This window comes from Dermacentor silvarum, chromosome 1 (genome assembly GCF_013339745.2).
Source record: "Dermacentor silvarum isolate Dsil-2018 chromosome 1, BIME_Dsil_1.4, whole genome shotgun sequence".
In the NCBI taxonomy this organism is placed as follows: Eukaryota; Metazoa; Arthropoda; class Arachnida; order Ixodida; family Ixodidae; genus Dermacentor; species Dermacentor silvarum.
Window position 1 is genome coordinate 298,357,786 of NC_051154.1, and position 18,067 is coordinate 298,375,852.

At 46.1% G+C, this 18,067-nt stretch overlaps 1 protein-coding gene across 1 annotated transcript in view; it reads right to left on the reverse strand.

The window, feature by feature from the left end:
• LOC119437246 (frequenin-1) overlaps positions 1-18,067 on the reverse strand; it is a 283,411-nt gene that overhangs the window by 19,898 nt on the left and 245,446 nt on the right. The window contains exons 5-6 of the mRNA XM_037704287.2: positions 8,963-9,041; positions 3,020-3,108 (exon numbers count right to left, since the gene is read on the reverse strand). Of these exons, the coding sequence (XP_037560215.1) occupies positions 3,020-3,108; positions 8,963-9,041 (168 nt within the window). The remainder of the gene's footprint in view (positions 1-3,019; positions 3,109-8,962; positions 9,042-18,067) is intronic.

The following is an 18,067-nucleotide window of genomic DNA, read 5'->3' on the forward strand; positions in this document are numbered from 1 at the left end:
TCTGCGGTCATGAAAACATTTACGGCGTGCGGTAATCACACAATACCTTGCATAAACCCCCTAGAAAATCCTTAATTCCTTAAAGCAATCTTTTTAAATCCTTAAAGCAATCTATTAATTCTTGCTCCCGGATTCCCAGTACCATCCCTCTTCTGCCATCCTTTAAGCTATATCCCTTTCCGCAGTTAGGCCGCAAACCATTCTTTTCGAAATGAAATACTTTGTTCATTTATTCTTTCTTTACTATTTTTTGTCTTAAGGCAATCGGCAATGTCACTTGCTTTTTATTTAAGACGAAGGTCAGGTTTCCGGTAAAAGCTTTCACGACTTTCTCTTGGTCTACAACCAATGCGAGTCCAAGAGAGTCCCAAATGTTGATTTTGCCTTTTGTAGTCCACGTATTTTAGGCACACTGGATCGCGTTGCTGAAATCGGCAGCTTTTGTGCTCCTTCGCTTTCTGACACTCTTATAGCCAACCGGACTCTTGACTGGTTAACATCCCTGCCTTCTTTATATATGGATATATATCTCTCTTAATCCTTTCCCCGAGTCCACGGCAGAAAATTGAATGCTTGTCTTCAGGATGATCTCCCTACACTTCGCGTCCCATTCCTCCCTCTCTTTTTCACTTACTCCTGGGGTGCTATTCTAGACACTGTCAAACTGCACCACGTGTACGCTTTGAGCCAATCAGAGAGGCCGTATAGGCCCTCCCGAGGCAACCAGAGATAACAAGATGGCGACTCCAACGTTAAGGCGGAAATTGACAGCCTCCAGATTAGTATCCCTGGTTGATGTCTCGGTTCTCTTTCCGGCCTTCTTTAGCTTGAGGCTCGGTTCCCTTCCCAGCTTTCTTTCGCTTGAGGAGACGACACATCGCTGACGAGCTGCTTGCTGCCTTTCTGAAATTCGCGCGTTTGCCTATTCGTTTTTTTTTTTTTTCGCCAACGCTTCCGGAAAGTGGGCGGCGGGAATTAAGGCCGCCGACTGCGGCCACCGACGCGTGGCTATGGGCGTGCCGGTTTCGTTGTGTTCTGCTCTTGGTCGCTACGCTAGTCGCATACGAGCTACTCTTGGACCAACGCTGGCCGATCGCTTGGCGACTGAGCCGCGCGCTGCACTCCGAATCGCTGCAGTGAAGGTCGACGGCTTATCCCTGTATGCTAGCGTGCGCCACACGACCGCGGCAAGACGTGGGCCGAAATTTTCTGCTGCTATTTCGCCTCTGGCACAGCTGCTCTAAGCGGAGTGACGCCAGAAGCGATGCCGATTATTTGGAGTTCTTGCCGGTGGTCGCACTAAGAGGTAGAGCACTGCCCACGCCTTTTGAGTGGGTATAGTGCTCGACCGTTTTCCTGCGTCTTGCACTCTGAATGTCGTCTGGCAGTCTCGTGCTCAGTAACTAGGCATTTTCCATCGGCTGAGCATCTGGGGCTTTTCGCGCACAGGACCAAGTCAAGGCGGTGATGTCGGCCTTCGGCGGCTTGAAACCAATCACTTGGGCGATTTTCGGTTAAGCCGCATCCTTAGCCGTTACTAAGTATTTTCCGTACTTAGCAATGTAGAACGTTTATGTCCAGTTCCGTCGAGCTCGGTGATTAGTGAAAGATCACGGTGGTAGGCTGTGGTGCTAGACGTAGAAAACAACATATATTCAATCAAGACGGATTCAGTTTGTAGTAAAGCTTGTGCCATACCCAGTTATCCGGATGAGACAAGCAGCCATTTCTGGCGTTTGTGAGAGTGCGCTGCGTGCAAATGAAAAGTTCGGCTTTTCTACACAACTCTGAACGATTTGGAACTCCATAAATATCGTTGCTACGGCTACGTCCTTAGGAATTATTTTTGCAGCGTTAGCTACACTGGCCTAGCCAAGCCCGTTTCGCGCGGCACATCAAGAGCCGTGCTGCGCATGCGCAAGGATCAGTGATGTCACACGGCTTGCGCACCGGAACCACCGGAGCCGGCACCTCTCGCGCACTCCGCCGCCGCCGCGCGCGACTCACCGCCGCCGGTCTGCGCATTCCAGAGGAGTGACGTCGTAGCCGTGGTAGACGCACTGGCGCCGGCGCGCGCTCGCTGTGCAGTCGCCGTCTGACACTGCGCTGGAGCCGCTGCGCTTCTGACTGGCGTTTGCCAGTGTGGTATAGCCATGGAGAAGGAGAGCGCAAATGCTGCTCAACAGCGCAGGAAGAACGGAGAAGCTTGACTCATCGGATCCCGAAGTAGTTGCCTGGCAATTAGCGGTTGAGCGTAGGAGACAACCAGGAAAGCTAAGAATAATCAGCTGAACCTTTGCTAACGCTACGTATATCCTGGCATAGCCGAGCTAAGCCACTGCAACTTTTTTTTTAATTAGCTGGCGTATCACGTTATGCGGTTCTGAAAATCACGCCCGCCTCTCCATCCTTTATAAAAAAGATGGACTTGTTTTTATTGTATATCAGCAACGCTTTATCAAAGCTCAAGGAAACGGATATGGATGGCACAATCGCGCATTTCGAGACGCCATATAGCACTAGTTGTAGCAGCAGTTTGTACCGAAAAAAAAATAACGCCGACCTTGACTCATCGGTAAACCCGGGGGCAACAATTTGTAGCAACAGCAGTTCGAATGCCTTCGTTCTGCCTTTTAGGATTATGCTGCACTCCGAAGCAATTATATAACACAGCAATGAAAATGGCCAGTGAGCCAGCCACGGCCACGTCTGTCATCCCAAAGCACATAGTCGGGGTGACCTTCCCCCATGTCTTTTGTACACAGAAGGCAGGGCGAGACGCGAACGCCGGTCAGTCTGCGTGCACTGCATGGGAAGACCACGGTTACCACCGGACGACGGCTATTAGGAGGCCACCGGTAGCGGCGGCGACGTGTGATTAACGATGGCGCATTTGTTGCGCGAATCAAACGAGCGGCGGCTCTCCGCGACGATGACTAACGACGGGTGGCTAGGGTTTGGCTGCGGCGAAGAAAGAACAAGGAGCGAGGCCTCCTATAGGCCGACACTCCTTCCTTACCAGCATCTGATAGATGGCATCTACGATGTTGTACATCTCGTCTCTTGTGATGAATCCGTCGTTGTCGACGTCGTACAGTTTGAAGGCCCCTGCGAGGCGGTACGGGGAGGGAGACAAGAGAAAGAGTGAGGCATTTGCAAAAGGGAAAGTGACGTTGGAAAGCACCGCTACGAGAGTACTGCTGTAATGGCTGTGGGCTACTCCGATCACAGGACACCAAGAAAAAAAAAAAAACTATGAGGTTTTACGTGCCCAAACTTACCATGCGATTATGAGGCACACTGTAGTGGGGGACGCCGGATTAATTTGGACCACCTAGGGCTCTTTAACGTGCACCTAAATCTAAGTGCACAGCTGTTTTCTACATTTCGCCCCCGTCGAAATGCGGCCACCGTGGCCGGGATTCGATCCCGCGACCTCGCGCTTATCAGCCCAACCAAGACCGACTCCTCCTGGGACATAAATTCACTCGAAATGGCCGTGACCAATCTAGCCCTGTATAGTTAGCACACAAAATTAGCCGACCGCGTATACTTTCTGGAATGTTTACATCTACTGCATCCGGCTACGCGAAGTCCACCCAGAAGTTGCTGTAGCAGTTATCTCGGGAAATTTTGTGAAGCCACTGAAGAAAAAAAAAAGGGGGGGAGAGTTATCCCTCTTCTCATGCCTGAAGAGGGAATATCTGCATTTAGCGTTAAATCTTCCTGAGTGGCCGATCTATTTTATATCATCAAAAGTTGCAGTTGTAGAGAGTATAACTTGGTGCATTTGTAACGTACGAGGTATGCCACCCAGATAACATGGTGACTGGGATGAAAAGCTCATCACTGCGCCGAAATATATTTTATCAAAAAAAAAAGGGGGGGGGGGGGGTGAAGCCTGCGAGCACAAGCATTGTTTTTAAAAGAGTAAACGACGCGAATCGTTTATTATTTTGTTTCGCAAAGTCCTTAACGGCGATGTGTCATAGCGTGCGATCGATCAATATCCCGCTTCACACAGATGGAGTTCTTTTAAGAGGTAAAAAGCTCGAGGTTTCGATTATCGATTAACTGCAGCCCGGTAACGCGCCTCCAAGTGCACCAATGCTGCGCGCCATTAAGCTTCTACGCATTATCTGAATTCTAGGCCTGACAGGTTTGCACACGAGCATTTTTCTCAATGAGGAATGCCTGCAAAGTGGTTTTTCCCACTTAAATAATGGAACGACGAACAGCTGATTGCAGAGAGGCGTGCAGACGAAGTTTACGTTACCATAAAATCACAGATAACATCAAATTTTCTAGTAACAGTGAAATTATATTCGCTAAATTAAACAGGCATATGTAGTAAACGGTTTGGGCTGCGGTGCGTGTAGGAGGGCGGGAGGGGGGGGGTGTAGAAGGAAAGTAACTACAATATTAAACGCACAAAGCAGCCCTAAGAAACAAGTTACAACGTGAGGTAAGGTTCTTAAGGAATCATAAAAAACACAGTATATGTTTATGACGTCTGCTTTCTCTTCAGCTTTTGCTGCTTGGCACGTGTGATAGGAAAACCGCCATGCATGTAAAGGGCTTGTTTTTTCGGCTGCTTTATAGGCAAGCGCTGACCGCTAAAGAACGACATATGCGAACGTCGCAACTGAGCAATGAAAGAGTCGGTAAACCACTACAAGAGGAACACGGCAACAACCTTACGACACGTAACTACCGTCTTTCCCACCTTATACCCAAAAGCGCAGCCAAGCGCTACTTGGCTCGTGAGTAATGTTCGCCTACCTTTTTTGTAACTTTTTTTGTATTCTTTGAAGTAATAGGAATAAAATGGAGAAATTGCATCTGTGCTGGGATTTGGCGGTTAACCATGCATCAAAATCCAGCGGATTCCATTAATGAAGAAAGAAATGTGATCATGAGAAATGTTAAGTTACAACAGAAAAAAAAATATTTCATATAATTGAAATGACAATAAATGAAGGAGTTGTCACTGTTTGCTGGCGACGGCTACCCATTTTTACTTGGTTAATAATACGGGGTAAAAAAAAAAATAAAACAAGAAGTGCATCAGCATTTAAGCCAAACATGTAATAGCGCGAAGAGTAAATGTTTCTTCCGAAAAGTTCGCTTTGAAACCAAGTCTGTGGATGCCTGGGAGTTTGTTTCGCATGTACGAGTGAAACAATTACAGGCTATTCGGTAGAGTCACAAATGCCAGCGTCTTCAAAGAAGGGTTGAAGTGCTTTCATTGATTTCTGATTGAGTTCGTTTGATGGCTGTGAAAAAAAAAAAAAAACGCTGGCGAGGTCGAGCCAGTCTCTTTTTTTTTTTTTCGTGCTTTGCGCAGATAATTCTATGAGGTTTAGAATTACACTATTCCATTATATTACTTTCTAGTGCCCTGAAAGTAAATGTGAAAGTTACTAAATGACTAAGGCCGATAAAGTAAACGAAATGTACTCAGACTAACTCACAAAAATACACAACGCGTTTAAATCATCAGCAATTTTAATAGAAAAATAAATGATCTGCTTTATCTACGTAAATGTTCCTTGCACAGGGGGTATATATGGTTTGGCAGACACAACTTTCGTGATCACCCTAAGTCAGCAAATACAATAGTAAAATAATGCTTATCAACTTCCTAAATTCTGTTAATTTGTATAACGTTTGTACCAGAAACTTGAAGACAATCGTATTACAAGACAATACCGTTTTTATTTGATTCTTACATAGACTCTAGAGCGCCTCTGTTCCGAAATATTTGCCCTAAAATTTGACACTCAGTGCACCGATTTCGCATTCAGAGGTGGGAGCCTCGACACTATGACGAACCCACCATGCGACCTAGCTTATTGCAGGAAAAAAAAAAAGGTGAAGTCAGACTATTCTCGTTTTTTGCCAGCCAAAGAGCAGGTGCGGAGCAATTAGCAGTTCCTGCTCTTCTCGACTTCTAGACGGGCCTGTTATACGGAATCAGCTGCGTGACATGGTGGGCTTGTCTTTTTGTCGAGACACCTGCCTCTGAATGCGAAATTAGCATACTTGGAGTGAAATTTAATTATGAATATTCTAGAGCAATAGTTCTCTAGAGGAATCAAACAAAATAGAGTTGTTTTCAAGTAATATTCTCTTCAGATTCCCAACTTAAACATATTACGACACGGAATAAGGCAAATCACTTCTGTAGAAGGTCACCCGCCGTGGTTGCTCAGTGGCTAGTGGGCTGCTGAGCACGAGGTCGCGGGATCGAATCCCGGCCACGGCGGCCGCATTTCGATGGGGGCGAAATGCGAAAACACCCGTGTACTTAGATTAAGGTGCGCGTTAAAGAACCCCAGGTGGTCCAAATTTCCGGAGTCCCCCCACTACGGCGTGCCTCATAATCAGATCGTGGTTTTGGCACGTAAAACCCCATAATTTTTTTTTTTTTCTGTAGAAGGTCGCGAAGTGGAGGAAAGCTTACGAAAGGAAAAGCATTCTCATCCACCCGGCCGGATCACGAAGATACAAAGGAAACCCGTACGGGTTTCCCCGAAAAAAAAACGAAAAAAAAAACAATAAAGGGTCACAGTTGAAGAAAAAATTGTCCTGCACTAGCATTCGAACCCGGGACTAACGCATTAGCGTCCCGGTCGCTCTACCATCTGAGCTAGCCAGGTGACTGGTAGATCACCCAGAGCTGGGCCGAATTATTCCGCAACTCAAAGCACTGGGACACTGAAAACGTCAAATTTTCTTTCTCAGAAACCGGCACGAGTTTTCTTAGTAGCTTCGTGCCGCGGGACGGGCGGATGTCAATTTTACCCTTTCATAAACTTCCCTCCACCTCGCGGGCTTCCGTAGAACTGATTCGCCATATTCGGTGCCCCAGTGCTTAGAGTTGCCGATTAATTCACCCTCGCTCTGCGATCTTGTAGCCAACTGGTTAGGTTAGGTAGCCTCCGGGTTAGATGAAAAACTCGCGATACAGCTTTCTGTTGCTCGGTACGTGTCACGTGAAAGTGTTTCTCCGAGAGTGAAAGAAGCCCACGAATACACGCAAAGTGCCTCGAGCGGCCAGTCGCGCGGCAGTTTTGCATGTATTCGCGGGCTTCTTCACGCTCGGAAAAAGAAAACCTTTCATGTAGCACGTAATGAGCAACAGAAAGCTGTATCGGGAGTTCTTCATGATGCTCTGCTATTTTCTCTGGTTATAATATTTCAAATGTGGAATACTTAATTAAGACTAATTATGTAATTACGTGGAATGCAAAAGATAATCGGAGTATCTCCAAGCGACGCAAGCAACATTACCTTGGTTCTGCTACGTGGCATTTGCATATTTTCGAATGTTGGTGCATGATAGTTGAGATACCCTGTATACTGAAGTTATATTTCAACTCGTTCGCTTAGGTGATTACAAAATTCTGCTATCTACATATATATATATCCTGGTAAGAAGGCAGCACGCCTCCGTAGTTCATTTAACATTGGTCTGCTATGCGCGCGTCCCACGAAACAGTCGTCTAAAATAAAATATCGCGACTGGTGAATGAAGCTAAAGACAGCATAGAGGCAAGCTACTTCCCGCATATGCGCAAGCAGAAGGAGAGATCGGAATAGGGCTTTGCGCGTCCCAGAGTTCCTTTAAGAAGAAAGACCAGCACGGAGGAACCGAATCTCGGGTCGCGATAGGGAGAATAAAAGGGCAACTGTCTCGCCCATATAGTAGAGCAGAAACAGAGGGAAGGTATATATGCGCGCTTAACGACGTGCGCCAGATAAAAATGTGATACTGGCGCGGGAAGTCAGGCCCGAGCGACGGCGCCAATCCATCGCGCCCCGTCCCGACCACCATTCGTGCCTTTCTCGCGCAATGATGGCAGTGAACCACGTGATTCGCGACTCACTCCCCAAACAAAGGAACAGACGCGGCTCTCTGATTATTGCTCTCTCCAGCGGAGGAAGTGTCTATAATAACGCGGCCAGAAAGGCAGGCGAAAAGAAACGGAAAGGGGAAAAAAAGTAGGAGGGAGGAACGGGGGGGATAAGGGGGAAAGGCAGGCGCCTGAGCCGCATTACCATGCATTACCATATCACGTACGCGCTCCCCGAAGGGGATCAGGGCGCCTAATGCCCGAGGCAAACTATGTATCTGCCACTCTCCCGCTGCCTCCGTCGATCGCATGCGTATTTAATGCGGCTCCGAGCCTCGCCGGCGCATATGTGCACACTGTACCACTACTCGCGAAGCGCGCTCGGGCGCCTCACCGCGCACGCGCAGCTCTCCGGAAGGAAATGTAACCGTACGGCGTTAATGCTTGCGCGCTGGCGAGCTGTGCCAACAGCGGCGTTGATAATGCTCGGCGCCCGCGTGCAATGCTTTTCGCCCCGTTGCTTGCGTATCTTTCGCGGCGCTTGCCGTACCGGCGGCTGCTTGGAAGAGGTGCGCGCTAACGTTTATTGATTGGGGTCATTTAGAGAACCGAAGCCGATCGGAGAGAAGAAAAAAATCGAGTAAACGTCCCGAGGGAGGTGAGGCGCCCCGCGCAAGCACTCGGTGCCTTTTCGGTGGCTTCCACTCTGCAACGCTTAGTTGTCTCTGGTGGGGTGCTGGTGGTGGGCCGTAGAACGAGCGGAGGGTTTCTCCGAGCGCGAGAACTAGGCTTTGTTGCTTGCGCAGCGAGACTTCAGCGAGATCTACATATATCGCGCCCGACAGCTCCGCTATACTACCTACGTCGTGTAGACGCGGTAACGGAGAACGGTTTGAGTCGACCTTTTTCTCGTACCTAAAAAATAAGTCCTGGCTGTACAGACACTTTACTCTAGCCAGCCATCTTGGAGCCTATATCAGCTACATAACCACATCAATAAATGAATCAAGGAAATAAGAGTCCAAAGATCGCTGTGTTAATTATCAATAATCACGCTATATTGTTAGTAGCCATCGTTGTTGAAGCAGAAATTTTGTACTCACAGACTAGCTTCTCGTCGAGACTGCCTCGTGAAGTCACCGAAAGTGCACGAATAAACTCCTCGAACTCGATTGAGCCGTCCTGGAAAGAAAACGGGAGAGTTGGTAATGAGTTCGTGCTGTTGGACACACACCAGTCGCAAAAAGCAAAGAGCCGATTGGGAAGCTCTCGTCAGATCAGCAGCAATACCACCAACAACGTTATCACTTGGTATAAAAACAAAGCATCGCTGGGAAAGGCGTGCAGAACAATTTAAGCACTTAACACTTTAACACTGAGTAACGCGACACCGAAGAAACAGTTACTCCTCCATGGTCGAAACTGGGGAGGAACGGTGCGATGGGTGTCGGATGGCCAGGAACATTGTTATATCTATCTATGGTTTTATATTGTCCCGCTCCTAGCAATAAATTTGTCCCAAAAGTATAACTACCCCTCCACAGCTCTCGGTTAGCTAGGACTACAATATTCACAAGGGGAATCTCAGAAAAAAACTACCCGTCACTTGGTATAAGTGCTTGGTACTTAAAAGGGGCATATATTAAGCAATATAACAGTTTCAGCGTGAAGGAATGCGTAATCTGTACGTACAGTGAGCCCTTTTCGAAGGCAAAAAAAAAAAAAAAACACAAAAAGCGCAACTTCCGAAAGGGAAGGCGAGGTGATTTTGCCTCACCGACACCGAATCACGCAATACTACAATATTCGGGCAACAGCTCTACAATGAAATCAAACTGAAATTACTTTCTTATGCACACAAAATACACAGGGTGTTTCATTTTAGCTGCACCAAGTTTTTAAAAATTGCCTGTGGCAGATAGCACAATTATAATCCTTGATCTAAGCTACTCGATGAGGCGGCCATTACTACCACGAGAAATCAAAACGCCTAATTGAATAATTAACATAGTTACGCTAATTAACTTTTTGTTTAGTTATTTCATGGCATATCTTTGAATCTACGAATTTTAGCCACTGAGTTCGCAAGGCGTATCCACTTGGAACGAATTCTCAGGACTGAACCAGTTTCGAGATATTAATTTTCAGTGTCCGACGAAATGCATGGGCGTTCCAGTTAACTTTTTGAGGAAAACGTTGTTTTATTCATTGAAGCACAAAGTTAACTGGAACGCCTATCCATTTCGTCGGACACTTTGAAAATTATTATCTCGAAAGGTTCAGTCCTGAGAATTCGTTCCAAGTGGATACGCCTTGCGAACTCAGCGGCTATAATTCGTAGATTGAAAGATGTGCCATAAAATAATTAAATAAAAAGTTAATTAACATAATTATGTTAATTATTCAATTAGGCGTTTTGCTTTCTCATGGAAGTAATGGCCGCCGCATCGAGTAGTTTAGATCAAGGATTATAATTGTGCTATCTGCCACAGGCAGTTTTAAAAAAAAGTGGTGCACTTAAAATGCAACACCCTGTACATATGTCAATGTTAAGCACAGTCGAACGCAAAAACAGACTATACGGACGTTGCTGTCAACGGCATATGCTGCTTTCCTGCCATATACTGTGCATATTGCATGCTAGGCTTTAATAATATATATATATATATATATATATATATTTATATATATATATATATATATATATAACGTAAAAGTAAACAGCTTAAAAAAGTTCGTCGGCCCTTCCACTACGTGAAAATGGTTACCCAGCGAAGCTGAAACGTGCGGCCCCGGTGTTTATCACTGGGTTAATCCCGAGGGTTCATTAAAGTATTTCTCAATTATAATGTTACACACACGTTCGGCTGCGACGGAGAGAACGACGTCACTGACGGCATGCCCGCAGTCCGCCGCTGTCGTTTGCGTTCGAAGTCTCGAGTTTGCTCAGCGGCGTGGTTAGCAGCATTCGCCCACCCAATGCCGCTTGCGATTCTTCGAAATTAAATTGCTTCAAAATTAAATCTGTCCGTTACGTAAGAGAATGATGGGCTCATACCTCCGTAAACGCGGCCTCCCCACTACGACGACAGAAGAGAATTGAAATTCTACGCTGGAATGACCAGCGGCAACGCAGCCAGCTGTGGAAGCAGACGACGAACGCGGGAGCAGTGGCACGAGCGCGTGCGGAGCACGAGCACGCTTCAACGAGAGAGAGAATGAAACATTTATTGGTGAAAAATTAATAGTCATTTTGTGGTTGGACCTCCTAGTCCGGAAGACCATTGGCTTTTGCCGCCGTCTCACGCGTCAACGAGCCAGCTGCGGAAGACGACGACGATGCTCGAGCCAATGCGGACGATGATAGTTTTCTGTGGACAGGAGATTTCGTCTAGCCATATAAAGCTTCGCTTTAAAATTACATGGCTTGAAGTGCTCGAAGTTAATTAATCGAATGACAATTCCCAGAACACTTCGGAGAAAACCAGACGGGTCCCTAGCTCTCCAACGTAAGATAGATGCAACCTAATGTGTTGCGAAATGAAACAGACTGGGCGAGCCCTGTCATATATATATATATATATATATATATATATATATATATATATATAGTCTGGCTGCCTTAGTCGTTGCTTTATCTTTGGCATTCGGCAGACTAATAACAGTCTTGACGTATTACGCCATCACTTCTCTTTGACACAGACTCATTACTTCCCAAGTTTTGACTAGAGGCGACAAAAAGAGCGTCATTTATCACGGCGGTGAGCCACAAGTACTGTCGTAAAACAGGCCATTACCCAAAACAGACCGTAAAATGTGATCGTGAGGCCACATTTTAGTGGCGTCGCGGGGCCAGCCGTTTAAGCGTACAGGGCTTTGCAAAAGGTTCGGACAATTACACAGGGCGTGGCGTCCGAATCGTGACCCGTCCATCACTACAAATTTCAACAGCGGCCAAGAAGACGCCATCCAACAATTTATTACGCGCGTTAACGGGGGAAAAAGGCAGAAACAAAAAAACGGTGTCGTTCGCGCTCTGGTTAATAACTTCGCTCGCGGCAAGCGTGTGCCAATATCTGCGGTTTTTTTATTTTATTTTTTTTTTATTAGAGTCATTCGCTGAAGATAGCCGGTGCCAGCCGCGAATTTTTATTTATTTAAAGGCATTGTCCAAGCAAACCAACTTTGTCAAGTTTGTTCCAGCAGCAAGTTTCCGATTAACGATTGAGCTCAGCAACAAAACCTGAGCAAATGATTATGGAATGGTCGGCTCGTCGAACGCAAGAGTCGGGATAACGTAAGATCCTATTTCAGTGCTGTTCCATTTACTGCTTCGTGAGTGGTGCGAGCGGTGCTCCCTTACGTTATCACCGAGAAGTGCACTGAACGGCCTATTATAAGGAAGGAATAGGTCAAATTTAACTAAATTATGGGGCATTACGTGCAAAAACCATTACCTGATTATGAGGCACGCCGTAGTTGGGTACACCGGATTAATTTTGACTACCTGGGGTTCATTAACGTGCGCCTAAATCTAAGTATAGTAGCCTATCGGTAAACGGAAATCGCTTAAAGAGAACTGCCGCTTAAACAAAACAACCGTCTATAAATTGGGTGGTTTCGTACTTGGAGAACGAAAAGAAGAAAAAGAACTTTTGTTAACCGGAACCAACATTTTCGCAACTGTCTGTAAACGGAACCACAGAGGAACGATACAGAAGATTTTTTCAGAAGGAGGCAGGATCTAAAATACGTTTTTGGGACACCTGTGTTCTGTTCAGAAAGTCATCCTTAAAAAGCGGTGGTATAATGGTTCAAGCAGGCAAATATTTGATAGGTTCTTATAGCATAGCATAGCATAGCATGGCATAGCGGACGTGTACATCTTCCCGGCACCGTCACTCACCTTGTAGACAACCAAAATAAGGACAACCGAAATTTTTCAACCATTACAGGCTGTCGTTTTATAATTTGGAGTCCCCCTGCACAATCGCGTATTATTCGGCCACTGACTAAGTGTTATGTTTTTGTTTTTATACTTCGCTGACGCGTTTCTGTAAATGAAACCAGCGAAGCGTATAGTCGATCCAGTAGCCGTCGACCACGTCCAAACCATGGGACAAACTAGCTGCTACATTCACTTACGTAGGCTTAAAATATCTAACAGTGTTAAGAGGGTGTATGACATACAGTGCTGTATATACATCTGCACATCTTTCTCAGTAAACGGAACTCCTGTTAATGGAAAGCACATTTAACCAGCCCCTTGAGGTCCCATTTAACGATGTTCTACTGTACACGAGCGTTATTATTTCACTATAACCGAAATGTGGCCGCCGCGTCCGGAATCAAACCCGCGACCTCAAGCTCAGTAGAGCGACGCCTGGGCGACCGCGTTGTATGAAAGGAATATAATTCCTCACTGCGACATTCTCACTGTAATTCTAAGGTATGGTTTAGCACCAATGAATAGTGCGCACAGAGTGTGCAGTTCTCTTGCGTGATAAGTTGTGCGGTTTACTTTGACAAGCATTCAAATTGTTATCTATAGATACATTATGTGACTACCTCGTTTGTTGCACGAGGTTCCCGCTTTCGAATATAATAGTTTTGGTTACTAATTACAGTATACCGTACAGTGTGAATCACACTTGTCAAGTGGTCGAGCGACGGGCTGCGGACTGCGCAAGCATTCGAAGCCGTGGCAGATGCATGGTTATAGAACCGTTTGTTCTATATACCGCATAAACAAGCATGCGGCATCACTATGCGAGGTCTTATTACGGCGTTAGCTAGAAAGAAGATCATAAAAACAAATTTGTTTTTTTATTTTGTTTTTGTTTTTCAGTCTCGTTCATCTCGTCCTCTATGACGCAATAACCCGTTTTACGGAAAATGTCTACACAGAAACAGCCGTTACATTCTTTTTATGCGATCTTCATTGAATATTGCTGCTTCACGGGACAAAAAGACAATGTCAAAGCACAAAGCTGATATGTATCATGCTGGTTTAACAACCGCAGTGATCGCTATGTTGAGCAACGCCATCGGCCTCATACAGGAGGCTAACGTTTACGTAGCATAGTGATCCTAGGCCTACTAGATTTGAAATGCGTGAGAACGCTCAGGCGGCTGACGCAAAAATTTTATAATGATTGGCGCTTAGATGTTTCGAGGTTGCATTAGGCTGGCCGTACACGAGCGCTGTTATGTTTTAGTTCTTACGCCAAGTGATCAGATAGTGAGAAAATCTTCAGATTCACGCTGGTAATACTTAGGCCACTACTCTTCGTCGAGTAGAAACCGATACAGCGAAAATAGTTCACAGCACATGCACACACCGCGGCTGATGATGCACGGTGCATGCTTGCGCAGTCAAGAGAAATTGACCTATACTACAGTTACCGCTGTACCGAAAGGCTACGCAGTGGTTCTTCGACGACCTCGTATGAACTGACATAGCGTTTATATCATGGAGAACGAGATTAACATCTCTCAATCGTTCCACAGCACGCGACGGCAACATGTTCACCAGTTTGCACAAGCCAGAGAGGAGGAAAAACCGTGCACACTTTCCTCCTCGCCCAATGAGAATGTCTATACATGAGCACAACTATATGGACAACAATACATCACCATACATGAAAGCGTGCACATATGTTATTTACATACTTGATAGCTGCAGGCACAGCTCATAATAATCAATGGCAGACATCACAATTATTAACAACCGCTTGTCTGAACCAGCTAATACTGCTAGTCATATTCGTAACGCATTCTCGGCATCTTCCCAGGCTCCTAGATAACTTTCCTATGAAAGAGGCCGGTAGTCAAGACACAGTCGCTAGAATTAGGTTCAGCTCAGTCGCATATTGTGCGCACTTGCACCAGTATGTATTCTTACGGCAAAACTATTTATGAATACCGAAGACGGCCTGACTTCTCAACACTATACACACCGTGGAGTACCACAGGGGGGTGTGTTGAGCCCAACACTCTTAAACCTTGTGCTCATTGCTCTCGTAGAATGCCTACCAAATACGGTGATGGTGTCAATATATACGGATGACATATGCGTCTGGGCATCTGGCGTGACGCGTCAAGTACGTGCAAGGCTCCAAAAATCTGCGACGTTGATAACGACATACCTTAGTGAACAAGGCCTCAAGATTTCCCCAGAAAAATGCGCAGTGGTGGCATTTAGCCGGAAACGAATGACACCATACGCCATATCCATCGATGGACAAAATATCTCTTACGTTAGAACGCACAGGTTCTTAGGGGTAATCACCGATCGTGATCCCTCGGTTGGAGTCCCCATGTCACCTACCTAAAGAAGCGCTTGACAGCCATCTCTCATCTCTTCAAGTTTCTTGGAGGAAAATCCTGGGGTACTTCAGTACACGCGATGATGCAACTCTACAGGACAATGTTTCTCGGGTATCTGAGGTACAGCTTGGTAGTGCTGACCAATACCTGCAGAACTAACATCCGTACAATCGAAAGTGCTCAGGCACAGGCACTTAGGGCCTGTCTATGGTTGCCACGATGTACATCAACATCAGAAACCATTGCAATTGCACATGACTACCCAGCCAACATTCACATTATTATGGAAGCGCTCAGAGCACACGTCAGGCACCTTGCTATCACCCCTTCCCAATATCTAGCCTCACTGCCAGAAGACCGACCACGCGACTCTTTTTGTCCGACGATACTGCCTTATCGTATATACCTTCCATCAGGTTGCACAGCTGCAGCGAGAGTTTTGTTTCCTCCATGGTGCTTGGCTCGGCCACAAGTTCGACTGACAGTGCCACGAATTCGAACGAAGGCCTAACTCTCATCACCAGCTCTCAAGCAACTTTAGCTGATCTTGCTGTACGAAAAATACAGTGATCATACCCATCTATACACTGATGGTTCAACGATCATGGTGCAGGATCAGTGTTTTTTCCTGCAAAAGTCTCCACCTTGAAGTTCAAGACATCACACCAGACGACATCGACAGCGGCGGAGATGGCTGCTCTTCGTAGCGCACTTCGCATAATTCGTGCGGAACCACCTAACAATTGGAGTGTTTTCAGTGACTCTAAGGCAGCTCTACATTGCTTGCTTTCCGCCTTACGCCGTGGGCCCTATGAATAACTAGTCCTCGAAATCCGAGAGCTCCTTCATCGCCTCGTTGAGCAAGGACACGACGTCACCTTTCAGTGGCTCCATAGCCACTGTTGCGTAATGGGCAACGAATATACCGATGAAGCTACTCGATCTGCTCATGAAGACGGCGTGCATGAACCTATCCCGCTGTTTTGGCGATCGAGTGGACTTTCTGACAGACTGTAGTTCTCACAGACGTTTCCAACCTCCTCTATTTTTTATGCCTTGTATTTGTTTTGTGACTGCTTTTTCTCTTCCCTATTCTTTCCGCCTTTCATTTTCCCTTCACCCAGTGCAGGGTAGCAAACCAAAATCTTTCCGGGTTAACCTCCCTGCCTTTCTCACCACGTTTCTCTCTTCTCTCTCTACGGCAAAACTGCCTCATCGCAGGAGTCGAGGCCTACAGAAACTTATGCATTATGTACGCAATATTAAGCAGACAGAATATTGAGGAATTTTTCATACGTTCGAAAGAAATAGAGGAAAGCAAGGAAAGACATGGAGGTTATAGTGGACGCCACGCTTTGAGAAAACAATTCTACAAAAAAGGCGAGGATCTGCTCAAGAGCAACACGTGACAGGTTGGAGTAATAAATCAAGCTCACGCGCAAGAAATTAAGCACCCGGCCATCCATATAAGGGGGAATTTTAATCAGTTGCCGATGCCGCCTTGCGTCTTATTATTCTCGCAAGTAATGACATCAAAGGCAGAGTAAGGAATCGCATAGAAATTGTCGGGCGACGAAGAAAGCACGGCTGGCGGATAATAAAACGATGAGCTATGACTAAAGGCACCGAATGTAAAGAAAAAAAAGAAAGAAAGGGAAGTTGGACATGATTTTTTAACGTTCTTGATGATATATGTAGAGGTGAAGTTTCGAGGCATTTAGGCTTAAATAGTTGTGCAGATTCAACGCACATGTTCGAATCTATGTTAAGCAAAGCTTTCGTGAAGCCGGTAATGAAATGGTATAAGTTTTGCCCACTTGAGTGGAAACTGGCGAGCAGTGCGCTTAAGCGCTGACAAATCCTTACTGGCTTGTATTTCTTCATTTCTTCTCATTTATTTTAAACTTACCAGCCGCTTCCCGAGAATCAAAGCCCACAAACAAATGCCACGAAACAAGACACCGACAATGCATGTCTTTTATGTTTTTTTAGACAGACAGAGACAGACAGACAGACAGAGACAGACAGTCAGACAGAGACAGACAGAGACAGACAGTCAGACAGAGACAGACAGAGACAGACAGTCAGACAGAGACAGACAGACAGACAGTCAGACAGAGACAGACAGACAGTCAGACAGAGACAGACAGACAGTCAGACCGAGACAGACAGTCAGACAGAGACAGACAGACAGTCAGACCGAGACAGACAGACACTCAGACAGAGACAGACAGACAGTCAGACAGAGACAGACAGAGACAGACAGACAGACAAACAGACAGACAGACAGAGACAGACAGACAGACAGACAGACAGACAGACAGACAGACAGACAGACAGACAGACAGACAGACAGACAGACAGACAGACAGACAGACAGACAGACAGACAGACAGACAGACAGACAGACAGACAGACAGACAGACAGACAGACAGACAGACAGACAGACAGACAGACACAGACAGACAGACGCGAAACCATGAGATGGTAGGCAAATTAATCTTCGCCTAAAGGGAAAAAAAATAGAGACGCATTATTTAATTACATTGTTACAGTACTGTACATGCATCGGATTCACGTTGAAGAATGCGTTGTTTGAATTGAATTCTGGGGTTTTACGAGCCAAAACCATGATTTGAATATGGGGCACGCCGTAGTCGGGGACTCCGGGTTAATTTTGACCACCCAGGGATCTTAACGTCCCCCGAATGCACAGGAAAGAATGCGTTGAGAAGACAGCGATTGCTACGAGAAACTCTTCATCCATACGTGTCCAATGGACCGTTACATAGACGCCAGCCAGCGGCCAGCGCAGTTCCTTCAAGATAGCGTCGCTGAAAGTTGAGCGGACATTTCCAAGCAACATACGCAGCCTTCG